The following is a 22,617-nucleotide window of genomic DNA, read 5'->3' as shown; positions in this document are numbered from 1 at the left end:
TCTCGAATAATTTCACACCTTCTCTATTTTTTTTCTCGAAAGTGGGCAGGATTTCGTGGGTATGTCCAATGACAAAAACTGATTGTAATTGACCCCCGCAACCGAAAATAATTTTTCCACAACGATTTGCAATTTTTGTTCTCCGTTGAAAAATTTAGGCACCTAATTGGATTTTCAGTAAGGAATTTTTTTCTCGAAAGTGCGTACGATTTCGGAGGTATGTGTAATGATAAAAAATGATTGTAATTGATCCCCGCAACCGAAAATAATTTTTTTAAAACGATTTGAAAAATTTTTTTTCGCCGAAAAATTTCACCACCTACTCGATTTTTTTTCTCGAAAGTAGATAGGATTTCGGAGGTATGTATACTCACCAAAAATGATTGTAGTTGACCCCCGCAACCGAAAATAATTTTTCCAGAACGATTTGAAATTTTTGAATTTAATTGTTAATAACTTTTTAACGAAGCTTCCATCAACAAATTGGTATTCTTGATTTTCGTCTTATTTTGGCCTCTACTATCGCTCATTAAAATTTTTGCTAGAGGTGGCCGAACACCCTGTATACAACTGATTCTAGTCTCACTTTATCTGTGTACAATCCATCAATTTCAAATAGCTCCAATGTATTAATCTATCGTGGAATTATGTTATTATATTTTGATACTGTCATTAAATTTTATATAAAAATTTTAAAACGGTTTTTCTAATGGCAATTCCGGGAACGCGTTAAATACGACCGCCATTTTCATTCGTGCCCATTTTACCGACGCAAAATGGATTTTTCTCGGCAAAGGTTTCACTTTCGGGAACGGAAAGAAATCGCACGAAGCTAAATCTGGCAAGTAAAACGGATGCTTAAGCCCCGTGATGCTTTTATCGGTTAAAATCTGCTTAACGGATTGATCGCCGTGGCTCATTGTCCCGATGGAGAATCTGACCATTCTTTCGCGAAAGCTGTCTCCTTTGTTCAACACATTCTCCCAACATAATCAGAACTTTATAATATTCGCAAGCCAGCAGATCCTGGAAAGGAACAATGAGAGCTACCCATCGTCCCTCTTCCAGCAGTTAAATCTTAAAAAAATATATTTATTATTCACTTTATATTAAATTCTATGGAATTATCAGAACTAGATTATTTCGACTACTGTCGGATCAATGGATTATTAAATTATAGACAATTTTCAAAAATTAAGTTGACAAGTTTTCCTTTAAATGTTAAAGTCGTGTAAGAATAATATGTGTTTGAAAAATAGTCCCAATTGTCCTAGGATACATAAATAAGAAACTCTGCAAAAGAGTGAGACGCGCCTTTTTGGCTTAGAACGGCAATATATGGCACCTCCCAAGGGTCACGCTATATTTCTTGGAGGCCACGAGTGAAAGGTGTAAAAAAATGAAAAGCTACAACTTCCGAGTGAGATACAAAAAATATTAATAAAGTATTCTAATTATACCATACATGAATAAAATTACAACACTATGTTACAAGAATGTTTCTTTGAATCAAGGAATAATTTCAGAGCTCAAGCTAAATTGACTTTATTAATATTAAACGTTTCTACTATATTTAAACGTATTTCGACAATGAATTAAATATTCATTCTCTAATTAAATCCGTCGCTTTCATTATTATTTCTATTATTCCGGTAATTATCATTACAAAGCCTGACTTATTGTGTAAATTAAACGATATCTAAACGCTTTTCTCCCAATAAATTAGGAAGGCAAACTAAAATTCTGTTATACACTGTTCTTTTGATGTAAATTAAACCTCAATAAACCAGAAGTGTAATTTCTGTGAGTGGAAACCATTGGTTTGGAATGTATACAGTAAACAGGACAGTATTAATAAACACGATTTTGTTTGTTCCGCAAGTTTGAACAGTACGCATACCATATGATCCTAAAGCCCACCACCGAATATCATGTTTAGCACTCAATATCAAACATTTCATAACAAATCGTTACAATAATGTGGAAACCATAGATATACTATATGAGATATTTAGAGAGGTTTATCGACGTCTAATGTAAACCATAAAATTCTGTCACATGCTCAAATTGAATTTATTTCAATGCAAACGATGATTTAAAAAAGAAATTCAATACTTTTCAATTGCGAAATCTGCGTACCAGATTTCATAGAAATCGAAGATTGTCAATTGGACGATACTTCTTATCAATTCAAATGGATTCTTAAAATCTTTTCATAGTCTCGAGTCTGTTAAACAACACTCAATATCTATATCCCTTAGGGCCGAAGGTATACTCTTGGGTTATCATCAGCTACCGTTTGCATACCTGTCAGACAATATTAAATTCGTTTTTTCGACGACAGTCGGTAATGGAACAGTTTATGCACCATTAAGAAAGTTTAGCGCCAAAGAATGTTTAGATTCGACGATTGAAAAACGTTGGAAAAAGTTTCAAGTGCCATCGAACGGGAAACCCCGTCATAAATCATCGTGCACGAAATTATGTTGTAGTTATAACTCGATCGATTAAGGTTTCGAGATGCACAATATTTTCTAGGACAGCCTAATAGTAGTCACTGGGGGAAAATTCACACGTTCGGTTCGATGGAAAGGTTTCATCGAAAAGCGTTCGGCAATAGCGAGACGCGCCGACCAACAGCTGAAGAGGGTTGTCGAGATGCAGTGGAGGGGGGGGGGAGAGAGAATCAGGGAGGAAGAAGGGCGCAGAAAAAGACTCGAGGTCGAGCTGACATGTATATCCGTACCAACCACCAGCTACTGGCAGTCCTGGCACGGGAGGAACAGGAATGGGAAAAACAGATAAAGAGCTCCGCATCGCTCGACTACCGAAGACACGACGAAGATAAATGACATAATATCGTGCCGGACCGGCCGATCATTGCCGTAGAAACGAAATCGAGTTAGGCGAAAGGAGTGCCACGGGGCAATTGATCTCCGACGATGCTTCGTTACGCCTGGAGACAATGAAATCGGTCTGATACTCATCAGGGGATGCCAAGAAGATTGGTTTCTTGGCTCGAATGGGGCCAGAATCTGTATACTTGTACGTACATTTCCGCCCAAAAGTCTTGAAACGCTTGCAAATTTTTACGAAGCTCTAATATTCAGCGTGCATCATCAATTTTCGACTATTTTCAAAGAAAGAAATAAACAGATTATAGAAAAGAATTAATCGAATGCCAAGTTTAGTAGAGGTTATAGAGGGATAAATTGATGAAAAAATTTGTTGGTAAATATTCCAACAAATCGAAACAGTAGTTCCAAACGAGAGAGGTGGTGCAATTAAAATCATACGAGAAAAATATGTACATTGAAACGGGTGTTACATTTCGACGATTAACGTATTAATCGTACAATTCAAATACGCGCGTAATGTATCGATATGATAATATAATAATTCATTTAACATTTTCATTGGAGACGCTGCAATATTTTCGTAACCGTACACCTCCATCGCCACACGAAACGTGGAACAGAATAAAATTAATTTAAATGTTTCAGCTGCTGATAATTTCGTTTGCGATTGCTTGAATTTTAAAAATTGTTCGAAAACTTTTGAACGGCATTGTACACGTACCGACTCATGCCTGTCGATATAATCTTTTACACCTGACGTGTTTACGTCCTTCTTTTCATTCTTCGCTCAGGAAGCACACTGAATTTCCATTAAACCTCTAACCGTCGAATCGGGGAAATTAACAACTACATCTAAAACCGTCAAGGCGATGTTATTGATTTCCATTGGGTTCTTTCGAATATATTCAGTCGGCCGATAAGTCCATAATATGTATATGTTACCGTGAATGACCGAAATTGGAGAATGTCAACTTTCACCGGTGAATGTCAACAGATACCAAATACGTCGGTGAAAGATCGAATATTTCATTACATTGTTGTACATTCGGACCCTCTCCGGTGTGTGTCGACAATCACAGATATGCTCTGGTGGAGGTCCAAAACAGAAGAGTCAAAAAACAAGCGACTGGCTCTCTCCCGCCAAATCCTTTGTTCTGCTCGGAGTCAATCAGCTTTGTCAGTCTTATGCAAGCTTTGATAACGCGAGCAACGTTTTCTTAATTTTTTTTCCGATACCCTAATTTATACTAAATGGATACTGCAGTAAATCGTGATCTTTTTCTAACCCAGACCTAACCCAGACCTAACCCAGACCTAACCCAGACTTAATTCAGACTTATTCCAGACCTAACCCAGACCTAACCCAGACCTAACCCAGACCTAACCCAGACCTAACCCAGACCTAACCCAGACCTAACCCAGATCTAATCCAGATCTAATCCAGATCTAATCCAGACCTAACCCAGACCTAACCCAGACCTAACCCAGACCCTAGATCTGGGTTAGGTCTGGGTTAGGTCTGGATTAGATCTGAGTTAGATCTGAGTTAGGTCTGGGTTAGGTCTGGGTTAGGTCTGGGTTAGGTCTGGGTTAGATCCTTTCAGAAAGAGAGGCTAAAAAGTTACGTCACCCTTGTGACGTTTTATGGCGACTGAATTACGGAGAAGAAAATATAAATCTCCAACATGTTCAACACTCACCATTAGTGCATGGTGAATGTCAACATTTACCGGTGTAAGTCAGAAATAAGGGTGTTTAGCAAATATTTCGGACATACACTAAGCGACTATGTGAATGTTGACATTCACCGGTGAAAGTCGACATTCTCCAGATTTCGGTGTTTCACTGTAACATATATAAGTATAGAAGTCCACGGATTTTTTAACGAAAAACGGAAACAAAATTCTTCGATGACATTCGCGCATTTTATCAAATAATCTTTCGCCGCCTACTAGACAAATTCATGATTGAATTTTCCTACATTTCTTTATATTTTTTTCTATTATTTATTTGGATACTCAACTCCAACAGTTTTTTCTAAGCCATAAAAAATTCGTGCGACTTCATATTGTGGTGACAAATACATATTTTCTGTTGTCTAATTCTAGGTGCTTTCCTTGGCTTATAGTCTTCGCTCGGTCCAATTGGGAACAATATTCCTCTAAATTAATGGTCTAATTGTGTGACAGAGGCTGATAATAAATAATACCTTTCCAATCCTACTATACACATAACAAGACCTTCCTCGAATGTAAGCCCGCTTTTAGGGGGTGGTTAACGGAGCTTCGCCTTGCTAAGCCCAGTGTCATTTTCGTTAAATATTGTTATACAGGGTGATTCTAGAAACCAGCCCACGCTGTAGCATTTGTCCAATCGAAAATTTTGTTATTTGATGGAAGCACAACGTACATAATATAATTAAGTCTTAAACGACAAATTCACATTTATCGACCAACTCAAAACATTGGATATGGCTAAATATGTAATTCGAGGACACGAGTTAGCCAAATTTACGGAACACACGAGCGCCTGAGTCGCTAAGTACCGTCGACGTACTTGGGTGACGATGATTAGGACACGGTTGTATTTCATTGACGGACGTTATAATGATCCAAAATGTTTATGAATGCATCACCTAATTGGTGTTGTTGTGTTTACGAGGTCTGTAAATATTTACTTGGCGTGGTCATAAAGTATCGCCATAAATCGTTGCCCCGTCCCGCTGCTGACCATTTTACCATCATCGGCAACTCCCTTATTAGAGGCCCAGCAGATTTAACAAGAGAGCAACGAATGCTAAGACGATTTCCATATTTAGCTCACAGTAGTACGTCATGTTCGTACAATTAGGGACACCCAGTAATTCCGGCACGAGTCGGTACACACGATTAATACGTACCCCAATATTAACTGTTGGTCACGAGCCCTACTTGCCAATTAGGAGGTTAACCAGAAGGTGGACGAGCGTAGAATCGACCAACCGGAATTTCGACTTTGTTTTACTTACGTAATTCTATAATCGGTTAGTTTTGTCTTTATTTGCTCGTGTCTTTTTTTACATTGATTTTTAGCATGAAATTGCTTCCCATAAATACTTTCACGCCTCCTTCAAACGAACTCTGGGTAATTATGTACGCACATGCTTCTCGATTCGCGAAACTTCAAAGAACATTCAGTCCATTCGAGTAATCTTTAACTGTAAACTGATAAAACGGTAGTAGTTCTATTTTATACGTATTATCCATTCGAGTGTATTCTTGTTGAATTATAGTCGCTTTTAGTCGAGCATTTTCCCGTCTACGTAGTCATTTCTAGTCAAGTTTTTCCGCGAATGCTTGTCGTGAAGTCCGCCTCTCGGTTTCAAAGCGTTCGTACAGAGCTATTTTGTGCCTCGCTTCAACCACTTGACATCTATTTCAACGTACCTGTTCACATCCTTAAGTTTTGAGAAGATTTGTGTTCCTAACTGTTTTCTATATGCATCGTTTCTACGATGGTCTTCTCAAAATGTTTTCGACAATTCTGCATATTTATAACCTTATTTTGCGTGCTTATATTATAAAGAAATGCAATTCCGCAGCAAAATCTTAAATGTATCATAAAAATGTGCATTTTACGACTATTATAAACGCACATCGATCCCATATTATGACAATAATAATTATTGTTCTTGTGGTTGCTGGGAATCGCAATGTCTATAAATACGACTGTCGGTATTTGCGATATTACGAGTCACTCGATCCGCTTATTACAAGGCATGAGTTTTGTTATAATTAACTTCCTCGTTTGTTATAAGTAACGAGGTTATAGCCGGGGATTACTTCGGATATGACGTTTACTACTTGGTTTTATTACAATATATGTGGTTCCTTACGGATAACTTGTGAGTTAATGAAAGCGATCTCATCTCAATTTCCAGCGAGGAACTTCCTGGCTGCTGGCGCAGTCTTCAGCTGTTCTCCGCGATAGTAAATACGTATCTGACGTTCGTTTTTATCCTATTTGCACAAACCTATCTTGTTTGTATTAAAACACTTCCAACAGCTTACGTCTGATTTCGATGCAACAAAATCTGCTACAATAAATTAAACGGTCCATAAGATCGCGACTCTCGTTATTTATTCTTCCCTCTGGAATAATAAGTTTCTTCGTTTATCGTTTCACCTAATACCACTTATATATTGAGATAAGTGTCCAGGAAACTCATTTGCGACTTTACGTTCCTGTGTAAGTTTAAAGCGTGGAATAACGATGCGATTGCTGTTAAGAAGAATTGTAAAGTATACGGAAATGTTTGGAACGTGAGAAAGTCTCGAAGCTGGCTTCTGAAATCCTTGTAACGGTAATTTCAATCCGACAGACGTACCGAGATCTTGGCGACCAATAGACTTTTACAACGGGCCACATTGTTGAAGGCGGAGAAGAAATCTTACGCGTTGTTGTCGGTCGTCGTCGGTTACAAGAAATTTGGGGAAACGCCCAAACTTGGCAAACGCATACGTACGAATCCGTCCCAAGCAAGTTGTATTCCGCGAATGCAAATTTGTGCCGCGCAAACAGAAAATCAAATTAATCTACCATTTGTAAATCATAATGTAGCTGGGAATGAAAACCAGGCTGCATAAACAATCCAGAAGAAAAGACAATGGGTTACTCGCGGAGAGGCGCCGTTGCTCTATTCAAGATCTGGCTTTCATCTGATAAAGATATTACGGTTTGTTTCGCGAAACGCGAAACGGATGTTCGCTTTAAACATCGAATTTCCCGAACAAAATTAAACTGTAATGACGGAAAGTTGAGATCATCAGCGTTTTGTCAAATTCACAGCCACAGTGAGATGTGAAAAGAAATTTGCAATTGAGAAAGACGCGGATAACTTTTAATTCTATTGATACACTGATCATAATTTAACAACTGTCAAAGTATTCAGGTTGTTCGGCCACCCATGAGAAAAATTTTAATGGGAGATTCTGATGGTCAAAATAAGACGAAAATCAGGAATACTAATTGGTTGATTGAGGCTTCGTTAAAAAGTTATAGAAACATTTCCGGCCACACAGTATATTTTCGGTAAAGAATTTTTGTCTCGAAAGTACGTAGGATTTCGGGGGTATGTGTATTCACCAAAAGTGATTGTAATTGACCTCTGCAACTGAAAATAATTTTTTTAGAAGGATTTGAAATTTTTTTTTCGCCGAAAAATTTAGGCACCCCAATCGATTTTTCTTAAATATTCGTTTTTGATTTTTAGTAATTTTGTTTGTCGTCCTATAGAAAAGTTGTCTAATACTTTTTTGTAGGTTCCCCTGAGCTCTACTTCAGAAATAAGTTTCATTGAAATATATTCACTATTGTAGGAGTTATGGCTGTTTGAAAATTGGACCATTTTTATGGGGTTTTTCTCATTTTACGGGGACAAGGAACAACTTTTTTAACACTACATTGCCCAAGGAAGTCATATTGACTGCTTTTTAATTTCAATTAGAAAAACAATTATGTATATAATGACACAATTTCTTAGAATTTTGTGACTTTTTGTACAACATATAAATGCGTTTATTAATAATTGTAGTTACCTCCTCCCTCCTTCATTTCCGGTATATAATATGTGGTATACCTATATTGCCCAAAAGCAGTCATTTTGACTGCTTGGAAAATTTTAAATAATCAAATGACTCTTATTATTGAATTGAGTAAATTTCTTATATGACCAGTTCGGCTCTGTATTGAAATAACAATTTTCATTTTTTTTCGATTACCGACACATTATAACATACAAGTACATGATAAATTGTCGATTTGGGCGTATACTTGGTAAGTTGCAGTTTCTCAATAAGCTAAAGTAGTACTTGTTATTCGAATTTTTATGCGGTGATACTTGTTCTAACAAGTTGTTTATTTTATTTCTTTTGCGCCCTAAATTCATAATATTAAAACCTAATATTAAAAATTAATTTTAAACAAATTTCTTTACACATTAGTTATTCTTTCACAATGCAGTCATTTTGACTGCTTTTGGGCAATATAGGTATATACTAAGTTTCAGTCTTTCTAGTGTTAATATTGTTAGAATTTCTACATATTCTCCACTAAAATACGCATTATTTGCTTTTTTAAACATTAAAATCCTTCAATCGGTTCAGAAGTTATGACGTTTTAAAGATACGCAAGAAATTTTGGAGTGAAATTCTGGCTTGAAATTATATTTTCAGGAATTTTTTTCTCGAAAATGGTTAGGAATTCGAGGGTATGTCTATTGACCAAAAATGATTGTAATTGGCCCCTGCAATCGAATATAATTTTTCCAGAACGATTCGAAATTTTTTAATTTAATTTCTTAATAACATTTTAAGATATTTCTTTTTTGTGTATTTAACGAAATATTAGACGAAAGATGTATTTTCTATCATTGTGTTTCTATATCAAACTTTGCACGAGGTATCTAACAAATTACTAGAAGTATTATTTCAAAATCATTGAGCTAACCCACTATATTGACACATTAGGCCTTGATCTCGAGATGCATGCGACGTATCATTAGGTTATCAAGACTCATCAATCGTCGATTAGAGAATGCATTGGCTCCATAAACAAGCATTCCGTTCACACCTGAAAAGGCCTAACCGCCTCTCGAATGCTTCGATGCGAACGTACGTGGCTGACGATCGCGCTAGAGCAGCGAAGAAAGCGCGAAATATTAGCGAAAAGCCATGAAATATACTAATCGAACTACTTCCTTAGGGCTCCAGTTATACCCCCTAACCATCGTTGAGTCTTCCTCTCGTAAAGTACAAGACAAAACTGCCATAAATGCGTGCGTGACTGAAATATGGCGCAGTAATATTTATGAGATGCTGTTACTTGTCAGTTACCGCTGAAAAGAATAATAACCTACGCTATTACCACGCCTCGGTACGCACTTATTTATTAATAACAAGTTACACAAATCAAGGTATCGCGGCTCCGCGGCGGAATGATAGCTTTTATTTTGCTCTCCTACGTTCACGTGGGAAAACCTTTGTACCACGAACACTTCTTCCTCTTTTCCGCATTCTGGTTGCCCGACATAACGACGCCACGAGTCGTTTTCCTTATCTGTTAACGCAGCCAACGTCCTTGCTTGCTATTCACGATTGATCGGACTTTTATTTTTATCGTGTTAACCATCGTCTACGCCGGAAACGAATTAACAACGACGAAGCGGGCTAGTTTAAGGCGCGAGAAACGCGATCGTGAATTTTATGCCATTAATTAATGTTCCATGCAAATGCAGTTTTACTTAAGTATTCAATAATATTCATGAATATCTGGGACTGTTTCTTTTAATCGAGAACGAGTTTATTCCCATTCATTTACTGACATTTATATGTTGTCACACTAGCAATCTTCACTTCGAACCTATAGAAAATGTATTTACTAAAATTACGAAGCAACTAAATAATATTGTGAATGTAAACTGTGTTGAGATTACTTTTATTTTTTAAAATATATTTTCTATTTTCAGTATAAAGATGTTAAAGATTAACAAATAGTCAAGGAATAATAATTCGCTTGTATTTTTATCTGGCAAATAGGTGGCCAATCCAGTTACACATTCGATTCGGAGCACGTTTGACAGTTAATGGGATTACTGATTCAAGAATTTTATCGAAGCAAAAGGGGGAAGTCTAAAATATTCGTTTATAGTTCCAGTTGCACAAACTGCGCGAATTTACGGTTTCACACACGGTAGTAGCAATTAGCTACATTGGCTCTACAGTTTCAGGTTTAACAGACATTCATGGCAACGTACAACGCACTCAACCGATTGTTATCTAAGCGAAGATTCAGATGTTTAGTCGCTGTCAAGGTTTAAGTACCGATGTTTAGTATTCTACATTCGATATTGGAATCAATTAAAATTCAGCATAATTTCGATTAAACTAGTCCCCATTGGAACGAGGAAATGTTTATTTGGCTTACAATTGGTTCCATTGGACACACGAGCAAAAAGATTCGAACTTGAACACGTACGTTTCATATGCAAAGAAACGAGAATGATAGGTTACGTGGGGCGTTGAAAACTACAATTTCCAAGCACTCTGCGTGACTTAATAACCAAATGGAGATGATCTATTTTTTGTACGGAACGTTACATTGCGTTTATTATAGAAAGGTTAAAGAACAACGAAGACACTAGTTTTGCATCAAATATAATAGGGTTTTGTAATCGAATAATAACCATAACTAGGTAATTCGTAACTATCACCCTAGCAAGAATAATTAAAAATCCATCCTTCACCAATGAGTACAAATATTCTACCAAAAAGAAAATGATTCCTGGCATCTTAAGGGGGTATTCTACTGTAAACCGCAAAAAAATTCGATTATTTTTTTTTTGCATTTTCTTAGGATATAGTCTTAGAAATATGTGTGCAAGAGCATATCACTGAACTATTAAAATTAACGAAGGCATACGTATTGCTCGGTCGAGCTATACCTGTGTGATCGGTCTGATTCTTCGGTTTAGATACGTTTTTCTCAAAACTATCTTTTCTGAATTGGCTTCCATGATATCTCAAGATCTACACGACCGATCTCGTTCAAATTTGGCGTGTACCTTCAGTACATGTATCTAGAATTAAGTTAAGATCATCATTCTTTCTATTTTTTTTTAGCCTGCTAAAGTTAAAAATAAGAAAAAAATCGATATTTCAACTTCAAAATGCTGCCATTTTTTTCTGTCCTTTTAGTATTGGCTATAGAAAAATGTCTCCTAATTAAGAATCTTTTTTTTCAGTTTTTTGACTTAAACAAATAGAATGGCTGGAATCATGGAAGCCATTAGAACACTCTGTACTGCCACTAATTTTTACTATTTTTCGTTGTAAAAATTTATGAATATTACTGAAAGAGTAATAAATATATGTGAGAAACGCTGATGCAAGAACTTGCATAGTTTCTTTATAAAAAAATACCAAAGAGAACATAAAAAAACGCGTTTTACAGGAGAAGACCCTCTTAAGGGGGTATTGCTGTCTAGACTGTTATTTCTTCGGCCTCTTTTGTGATTTTTTTTTAACGATAGGTAGACTGTTTTGTACTGAGATTTTGCAGATATATTCACTCATCTTGTAAGTACGTACAGTTTTTTTGTTCATCGAAAACTATTACAAATTGTGGGTGTTATAACTTCATGTTCAGATGCTTTTTTTTTTTAACTAACTTCCATGATATTTCAAGATCTAGCAGGCCGATTTACTTCAAATTTGGAGAGAATATTCAGTAGGCACGCCTTTATCGCTGGAAGTAGAGATTTTTAAAAATATTGAGTTTTACTATTTTTGTTAATATGCTAAAGACAATTTGTGAATGTTACTGAAAGAGTAGTAAATATATATGCGAAAAGTCGATTACTTGCATAGAATCTCTATAAAAAATACCAACCAGAAGACAAAAAGACGCATTTTACAATAGACGACCCCCTTAAAATGCAACTTTGAACGAGAAGCAGAAGCGGCTGCCAAATAAGAAGAAGATCATGCACGGTAATCCGTTAACGCCGGTTCAAACCCGGCGTTACGCATTCATTCCATCAGTTTGCATTATAGGATTTCGCGAAACGACCGAATCTCACGCTTTATCCGTGATAGATGTAGCTACGTGTATCAGGCTTTCGAGAGCGCGCATTAAATACGAAATCGCGGCGGCTCGTTCCGTCTTGCTTCCTCTGGGCGGGAGGCCGCGATGCGGTGGAAAAAGAGGGCGAAAGGGCGAGGCGCTTGTTAAAGTTAGTCCCGGGGATTCCTGAGTGCGCGCGTACACGCCGCAACGTACGAATTACACGATCCAACTCGTGCTGGAACGATCACGGTGGAAGTCGAAGGGAACGACAGAGAACGAAGGCGATGAGGACGACTAGGGGAAGAGATGACGACGAAAGATGACGCTGACCACGGGCACCGCTCCAGCCACGGTGAAAGTAATAACAGTGAAACGTGCGCATACACGAGAGAAATCACACACGCAGCCCAACTCACCGGACCAGCTTTTACGTGACTGGTGCTTAAGCTATTTTTCGATACGACCGGTACTTAGGTGTACGCCGGACTACAACCGCCCGCTGGGCTCTCCCATAGAAACCACCACCGAAGATCCTGCGTCCTTGGGAAACTCGAGGAGGCCGAGGACGCGGTGTATCAAGCGTCTAGGAAAGGGGAGGAACGGGGATGGATAATTGTGGAACGGATCCCCGCCATGTGCACACCGTGAGACGCGAATGAGAATGATCGGGGCCCGGTGCGATGACTGGAAAATAAGACCAACCGTGGATTCGGGTTTTTCTACTCCCTCGATTCCCTCTTCCTGATCGCCCTTTTTATCCCCTCTCAGAAATTGAAACATCTAGTTTAGATAATTCGCGCTCGCGCGTGAGTTAAAGGCGCGTAAGTTACACCGTCGCTAATGCCCGGTGCCCGTTCGGGAATATTATTCCCGAGTATAGGAGTTCTTTCTTACGAGGAAACCGGAAGAACCTTCGCGATGGAAGTTGCCTCGTCATTCGTAAGGTCGACGTCTGTGTGAAAGTACCCTTACTCTCGTTGCTGTGTCTAATAGAGACTCTTACTCTTCGTGGCTACTCTTTAGAGCTAAACTCTCGAGTGGACACCAGACACGAGGTTGTTGCCCCTATTTCGGAATATAAAAATTGTGTTTGGTGGGTCGTATAAAGGTTTACGAGCTGTTAAAATTATCAGGAGTAGCGAAAAAATGTTTGCTTCTGCCGTGTAGGGTTCTTGGAGGCATTTTGCGTGACGTATGTGGCACCATAACTGAACGCATCGGGGGCCTGGATGATGTTACTCCTCACTTTTCTTAATGAAGCGGCGTATAAATCATTGAATTGCTCGATGGCTCACTTAACCCTCCGTTGCAGAGTGCTTGTACCTTTGCAACACCTACTGGTAAAAGTTGTCTTTTTAATGAAACAAATCATTTATTCTTCGAGCGTTAAAAAATTAAAGTTTAGGTCAATGTACTAGTTATTTAATAATCCAAGTAGTTTTCAATTACTTTTGTTCCCTTCAATTTTGATTAATTATGTTTGACGGTCTGAATATTTGCGTCTGACAGTTTATGTTTGACATACGGGTGTGTAGTAAACAAACGTTTCAAGTGAATTTAAGAATAAGAATCTAGGAGATTCGGATGTGGGTGACCAGCAAACTAGGAATGAATCCTCTACGATCTATCCATCTGTTAGAAACTTGTTCGTTCATGAATTGTCCGGCTACTTTATTGAAAGAGGATGGTGCACCGTCATGCATGAATCACGTGTGACATGTAATGTTTAATGGTACTTCCAGTAATTCGCATAATTAACTACTTAAGAAATTGATATAAGATTAACTCGTTAATCTACTTTACAATGATTTGTCGACCTACTGTTAAAGGAAAGACAAATTAACAAAGTCATCGAATATTGTATACAAGTTTAGTAAAATAAATTTTACTAGCATAGTATCGAAGTACAAAATATAATAATTAGGCACCTACTTGAATTTTTGTCTCGAAACTGCATAGGAATTCGGATGTATGTCTATTCACCAAAAATGATTGTAATTGATTCCCGCAACAGGAAATAATTTCTTCAGAACGATTTGAAATTTTTTTTTCGCCGAAAAATTTGTTCCCATTAAAATTTTTCCCAAGGGTGGACAGACACCCTCTATACAACTTTAAATATAAATAATTAAAGATCGATACTTCCATTTAACAAATATGAGCAATTTTTTATTTATCAGCTCTTTCTACGTGCGAGCAAGGAACACGATTTCTCAAAATTATGATCCCTTAATTGCGACCTAATTTTTGTACAAATTAACCCAACCGCGAGAAGAGGTCTCTCGGTTTTTACTACAAGGAGCTATGAAGAATGCCCCTGAGTTCACGACGCGAGAGAAAACCGTCTTTTGCCTCATAAATTGCGTTTTAATGATAGTAATGCAATCGGTCATTAGTTTATGCGACGCAAAATCCTGGTCAATAGTGAAATAACCATCAATTTTCATTGCTAATTCTATTGTAAATTCCATCACCTTAACGCTTCACTATACACGCGTTGATTGACTATTTAATTTTCTCCTTCTACCTTCTACTACCACTTCTATTGGCATGCGAAAGCAATTTCGGTTTAGTTCAATTTATACAGCTTCTAGTTCGATTAGTATTTGCCATATCGACAAATTTACAGTGGTTTCTATATATCGAATTTGACATTTACAGACGCATATTTAGTCACAGTCAGCTATATATCAAACAAATATTAACTTTGGTCAATACGAAGAAAACAGTATTTATCATTTACATAAGTTACAAAGACTTTCATTTCCATCGATGATACGAAAATTAAAATTAAAATAAATTGCTCAGATTTTTCGTAACTTAAAACCGCAACGAAAAAGTATCGCGACTTATTCCGTTAACTCAGCTTGTTCTTAACTTTTGCTGGTCGACCAAACATGATGTCTCTTGTACTAGACTTCGGTGCCGTCCTCCAACGTCATCGTTTTGCAAAAATCAAGGAGGCGGTACGCGTGACAATGCTTAACCTGTTTTTGCAATACACAAGGCAGTAAAAAGAAGGAATAAAATTGGGGCTCTCTGTCACGCGCGTAGCTTCTAAACGAAAGGCACTCGTTCACCCGAGGTGACAGTTTGAGTTGCGGGAACCGACGCGGCAGCCTGGAGGAGGCATCCAGGTTATCGTATAAACTTGCGATATCGCGATGTATCGTACGTGTATACATAATGTGTACACATGAAAATATTATGTGTATACGTTCCGTGGCGGATGGTGGTAGATATACGGTTCCGCGAGTCGGACGAGGAAATCGGGTCACGCCGAAATATTTTTCTGGACCCTTCCGGCATGCACCCTGGAAGGATAACCAGAGGGCGCATGCGTTTGGCGTAGCGACGGACCAAAGGACGCCTCGCTGAAATTTTCGTGTCAGCCGGGTATGCAAAGCACTCGAAGATGCCTACTAGAATTACGAACGCTTTGGTGCCTCTGCGTACGGGGTTCAGCGAGCATCCGAGTCAAGAAGATCGGGCTACACCATGAGAAAAACGAAAGGGAAAATTAGAGACGGTTGAAAGGAAGCTGCACGCTTTAATAGCGCCGCGATAGAGTGGTCGACTTAAAATGACTTTTAATTTGACGTTAACGCGCTTTTAATGTCCTCTTATTTAGCCACCGTGCCGCGGTTCCCAAGCGCGGATACGCGTTATAGGAAATTCAAGCAGAGGCGGGCAAAAACCTAGGCGATTTATAAACTGGTCTAGCGAGATCGATCGATGGTTACTTTACAGCACATATTGTAACTGGATGGATTATCGACAGCATGCCATTGAATTAAATCGTTTTTAGCCGCGTTAAATAACAGGCACGATTTCACGTTCCTGGATTCAGAATGCAATATTTTCATACGAGTGTACGTTTATGGCGAGTTCGCGGCAAAAAGATGAAGAAACGTGCGCGATACGGTAGAACCTCGATTACTGCGTGAAAGCATCGTTCGTTGGTGTTGAGAAATGGTTGGTACGGTCGCTAAGTAGCAAATAAGCTTGGGGTTGTAGAGGGGATAGACTGTGGGGTTGTCTCGATTATTGCAGGAATTCTGGGACCCGGTTTTTTGCAACAACCGAGGTCTTATTGTATTTGATTATATAGAATCTCCACAAAAATCGATATAAAATGTAACTTTTTTTAGTAAAATCTATGTTCGTCTGTTCACTCGTCAATATATTCCGTCATATAATTCATATATCTTCTCCTCTTTAATGTAAATTATTTTACATTAATAGCTTCGATGTAATCGCGAACAGCCGACCGAATGCGTCGATCACAAATAATAATTCGCTTTGTACGACTGATTCGTTATTATTGAATTATTAAACATCAGCGGGGATATCTAAAGCCAAAGGAAGATTGAAGTATAAAGAGCAAATGGAATAAATTGTACAGCTTCGATTGTGATTATAAAAACTAACGGTTATGAAGAACTTTGCATGCGGATAACTGAGATAAGAATTTTATACTTTAATAAGTTTTACCGTTATTGGGAGGGGAACCCATAAAATGTCATACTGACTTTAACATAGTTTTTTTTCTATATATTGAATTCATAGCCGTCCAAGGTTTAATATCGTTATTGCACATTCCAATCGATATCGATTTAATATCAAAACAGAGACTGCGATTTTTCCGCCCGCGGCACTAAAAACTGACATTTGATCTCGGAAATAACGCTAAAGTCTCGCGTCTGTATTGAATTTACTTTGCAAACGCAACTCTCTTGTTGTTTTCGTGGCTTAGAATTTCCTGGGTATCTTTTATACATTTTTGTTTTTTAATTCAGTCGCCCGTGGCTAGAAAATCTTTAACATTTTAAGTTCAACTTGGAAGGTTTGCAGTTTCTTTCTGCCTCTAGACACTGTTGAACAAAACGTAATCCGATTACGTTTGCCAAGATTACTTCTACGGAGCACTTACATTTTAAGTACACTGTTATTACGATTACAATTACAAGGAAAATAAATACCCTATAAATACAATATGATTGTAATGCAATTAGTAGAAAAAATGATGGCAAATTTAACCACAGAAATATCTTAAATGAGAAGATCAAATTATGCAAGATTAGAACTAGTTTATAGCAATTCTAAATATCTAAAATTGTGCAACCTTGCAAATGTAAGTAAATTCTTCGAGACATTGTGAAATATTTTCTAGGGAAGGTGGTACAAGAAGGGAACGAAATATTCTCAGGTATTGATGTATAATTGAATGTAAACTTGAAGGGAATTATTTATGTTGCATAAGCTCCCAATTCAACACCGTAACACCGTTAGTCTATACAGACACACTACTTTCGCTCATGCATTGTTTACGTTGTTTGAACTTCCTCTTCTTTAGTCTTCTGCTTTTTATTCTCGTTCACTCGCTAATTCTTACACTTTGCTCTCTGATCCTAACCATGACAGTTAGTTTCCGACATTTTAACTCTAATTGTTATCTTCAACGTCTCGTTGGCTCACCACATAATCAAATCAACATATACGCGTACACTTGTAAGGAATATCTCACGCGACTGCAGCCAGTTCTACCGTTCAAAAAATTAAAATTAAAATATAATAATATTGAATGCTTCGAATTTAAGAAGTTCTTTTCGATAGAACGAATAGCGAAAAATTTATTCGAGAATAAATTAATATGTTTTCGAGAATATTTGTTTATGAAATAAAAAAGAATGTTACACGAAGTCTAGCTAATTGATGGAATGTATTGAAAAAATACTAGAAACGAGTAAAGTTACTATTGTTGATAGATGATGATACGGAAAAGTTACTTACGAGTGGTTTTTCAACACCGATTCTATCATATTGGTGACGACAGACCAAATGAAAACGGATCCGTTCGAAGAACCGACTGCTATGTATTGGCCATCTGGACTGAAAGTTGCTCGTGTCCAATCGAAGCCGACTTTAAAACCGTCAGCACTGAAAACCAATGAAAATCACGTTTGCAATTAATTTCGATATAATTTCTAAAATTATTTTAACCCAAACCATTAATTAAATCGAAATTTCTCGCCCAATCGCCGATAGAGATCAAATTTACATTACTACATTTAGCAGATTTGTTTTATTAATTAACAAACGGTACACGTAATTGCGCATAAAACATTCAATAGCATTTGTAACCGTTTATTAATAAAATTAAAGCTCCTAATTGGTTAATAATAAACATTATGGTTAAATACATTAATTGTATACGAAATTCTATTTTATTACAGAAATAATTACATATATAATTGAATGAACAATAAAAAGGTCAAAGGAAGAAATAGATTTGGAGTCTGTCTGTCCAAGACAGGTTATTTCTACTTGTGTCCGAGTAGCAAAATATTGGGCATACATTGTGCAAATAACAGTCATTATTTACTCGAGTTATGCAAAACTCCACAAGTTGTAAGAAATGTAGATTCAATTTTCCATGAAAAAGTCTCAAGAAAATAATTCTACGATCAAAAACGCTTGGTTGAAATTAGAATAAGAATATCTTTTCTAAGACATTTTTCTTACCTAAACGATCCAATGATTTTCTTCATCCGCAGGTCTATAAGTTTCAGCGTGTCGTCTCTGACGCAACTCAAAAGGTAATTTGCATCTGAAAACAAGCAGGTGTTGCTCCTTGAATTTACATGTGTCGTCGATGTTGAAGTTAAATTGGATGTGCTAATACGGTTAGCCATGCAACTCGTGTACGAGCCAGTCCGCGTTAAATCGTTGGAAATTTGACACCATAGTCATGGATTCTTTTCAAACTAACAACGTTTGCGGATAGCTTCCAGCGCGTAAAGTTTTAGTTTTCTCGGTGGAACCGGTTTTCAGAGTATTAAGTGATAAAGCTTTAAAACTATCCGCCAATTTTAGTCGATAGTCCATCATTTCATATTTGCCATGTTTGTGCATGTTTTTGAACAGTGACAAAATATTTTGGATATTTAATTTCTAGTAACATACAAATGGCTTTTATTGTCGCAGATGAAATCATACTTCAAACACAAAGGTATGCAAACACTTGACTTAAGACATGCTTATATATTTTATCTACTGAGACTCAGTTATCTGTTAGATTCAGTTAGTCAAACATTATATTTCACATCATGTACGCCTAAACAAACACACTCAAATATACTCGGACGCACCACACGCGACACTTGCAGTTCGATCTGTGAAGTCTTGGTAATTTGAACGTTACGTTTAACACCTCCCACGTTCATAGTACCACATTAAAAGACGGTAAAAAGATTTGTGCACGTGTGTTTGTAATTTAAATAACTCAAGCACAAGCGTTTTCTATCCATAGTAATATTATTAATTACAAACTGAACCGGTATAATTGATTCTACTAAACTGTTAGTACGCAATAGAAGTTCCATTGCATGTCGAACGTTGTGTGTGATTTCTGCATGAGTGCACTGCCCCATTTCAACCGAGTAGCCAAACAGTTTTTGTACGAATGATTTTTTTCACAGATGGATAGATGCAGGATCTATTTGGCGGCGTGCTCGTTTCCTGGATATTTATGAAAAAGTTACCAACGAATCCGAGAAAACACTTGCAATATTTGAAACATTAAAAAGCTCAATGCAGGACGTCTTTACGTTTACATTTGTACCGAAGATAGCCATTTTGAGCACTTCCTGCGAAGCTAACCAGCTGCGCATTCCAGAAGTACAAAAATGGCTGCAACTCGGGAACAAGGTCAAATAGGGCACGCGATTAAATGAAATTTTCTCATTGTTTTTATGTGGATCTCTCGTTAGGATATAATTGTTAAAAATTTTGTCCCCAACAAAATATATGCATCCTACAGACAACTGAGTCTCATTTACAAATTACTAGAAATTAAATATTCAAAATATTTTGTCATTGTTCAAAAATATGCACAAATATTTCAAGATTAATTCCTTATACATAAGGTAGTATAATTAGGGACAGAAAATATAAAACACAGTACTCAGTAAAATTTTAAAACCGATTTTCTTGAGAACAGATTCTCGTACGAAAAAGTTTTATTCCATAATTTTTACTTGTGTTTTCTCGTAGAATCGTCCTCAATTGTTATATAATATTAAACGTTTTGAGAAACTGCTCCATAGATGGAGCTAAAAGTGCAGTGGTATTTGACGACTATCAACAAACGCTGCGAATTGGAAACGCGCCCGTGACTATGGTGTCGAATCTTGATCGGTTTGACGTGGAATGTCTCGTACGTGCCGGTAAAAGGATGATAAGCAATCGTTGATTAGGTTCTGATTCCATTCCGATCACGTTGCGAGGAAGTTTTCCGCGAGTTTCCGTTATTTGAGCAACGACAGTGGGGAAAGGCTTGGTACGCCTTGAAATGCAACGAGACGAATCCGTTAAGTAAGTAATTCCTTTTTGGGGCGAATAAATCTTATGGGGAGGCGTTCGAGAAAGGTATTCTGAATCTAGCGAACACGTTACCCGAGGAATGGTATATTATACTTTAATGGAAGTATACATAATGTATTACGGCCAATGATAAAGGAAAAGCATTAGAGCGGGCACGATGTAATCGAGCAGAATTTTTCAGTCGCTGCAATATCGTCTCATTCGAGTTCTATCCTCGCATTATCCAGATTAATGAAATGCGCCGGATCAATGTGTGTCTTTTGAAAGTATCCTTCAATTAGTGCGGCGAATTTGCAAGTGAAATAAACGCTTTGAGATACTGACGGAATATCGACTATCGTTATAATATTCCGACATAGTACGGATGTCCTACAAAATATTAAATCTTCCATGGAAAGTACTTTTAAACGTCGAATTTTCTTCGGTCTATCGATGAATTATGTAGTGCGTGTTCGAATCAAACGTGTTTGATATAGGTACGTCTACGGACGTAAATATTACATCAAAGTTAATGCGTTCGATGGAAAATCTTCTCAGAATCATAAAAGGTGAATCGTGTTTATAAGGTTATAGTTAATTCTTGAATTGGTAGTGTTTTTGATTAATATTAAATGCATCGTTCGAATACTTTAGCGACTGGCCATAACAGAACCATGTGCAATTCAATAAACTTTAAAATTTAAAGCATTGCTGAACCGAACAATAATTCACATTCATGAATCAAGTTTAGAGTATATCACCATTGCTTTTTAAAGTTATCTTTGCTGTAAAAGGTGAAAGTTAGCGCATTCGTGGTTCTGGCAGAAGAGGAACGATATAATATATCATCGAATTATTTTTTGTTAAATATTTATTGTAACTGAATGTGTAAAACTTACCACGAGACAGATCTAACGATGTCACTTTCCCCTCTAGTAGAATGTCATTTGAGCTGAATTCGGCTCTGGTGTCCCAGAATCTGATTCTTTGATCGAAATGACCGCTAATTATCGTAGATCCCTCTCCATCGGAAATGACGAGATCGTTGCAACTAGAACCGGCGAATTTAGTTTCTATACCTGCAACAAAACATTCGGCTGGAATCAGATAACGTTCGAAAATGTTTATCGGGAACTTTCAATATTTATGAATAATGTTTTATTCACGGTTGTTACTTGGCGTGGTCTGTGACTTCGTTGTCATACGGCCTGCCTATTTCTGTTTCAAATCATAAATATTAATTTGTAAGTTTTCTTCGAAAAGCTTCTTTAAGATTAATGGACTCAAGATGGATAAGTTTATCTGGATTCGTTGTTTTCCTTCAACAGTTTGGAAATTCTCATTGAATAATCTCGAACTTACTGTTTACCGAGCATTTTGAGAGCGAGCTTACGCAAACGATTTGGAATCACATTTCTCTCGAACGGTGCTTCAGATATCAAGGGAGAATTTGTGGTACACTATTAGTATTTCCAGGGTCTTTAAAGTATCCAGGTTTACGTTCAAGCTTAATCCTAATTGTTTACAAAGAATACATCGCCATAAATTTAAAAAAAATTAATTTTCTTAAGAACTTTCGAGAAACAAAAATAGAGTTCCCATTTCTCGAGGTATCAGAGAACACTACTGTTAAATGTTTTCAGAATTATTACGTTCACGTCAGGCAAATCGATTCGGACCACGTTCGTTGCAAAAAGAATCGAAGAAACAGTCTCGTTCCTCGGTCTGAAAATTCAATCGAAATGCGTCTCTCCACATTCACATAAAATCTGCTTACGTCGGTACACCTAAG

The 22,617-nt window shown here is 37.2% G+C and overlaps 1 protein-coding gene across 1 annotated transcript in view; it reads right to left on the bottom strand.

Annotated features, from left to right (window-relative positions):
* The window catches only part of LOC122396914 (autophagy-related protein 16-1), a 688,248-nt gene that overhangs the window by 18,140 nt on the left and 647,491 nt on the right, over window positions 1–22,617 (bottom strand). The window contains exons 9-11 of the mRNA XM_043395679.1: window positions 21,725–21,904; window positions 18,987–19,071; window positions 18,255–18,401 (exon numbers count right to left, since the gene is read on the bottom strand). Coding sequence (XP_043251614.1) covers window positions 18,255–18,401; window positions 18,987–19,071; window positions 21,725–21,904 — 412 coding nt within the window. The remainder of the gene's footprint in view (window positions 1–18,254; window positions 18,402–18,986; window positions 19,072–21,724; window positions 21,905–22,617) is intronic.

The sequence above is a fragment of the Colletes gigas genome, unplaced genomic scaffold (assembly GCF_013123115.1).
Source record: "Colletes gigas isolate AHSC1104 unplaced genomic scaffold, ASM1312311v1 Colletes_gigas_Sc00008, whole genome shotgun sequence".
Taxonomy (NCBI): domain Eukaryota; kingdom Metazoa; phylum Arthropoda; class Insecta; order Hymenoptera; family Colletidae; genus Colletes; species Colletes gigas.
This window is presented reverse-complemented; position numbering and strand designations above follow the sequence as displayed.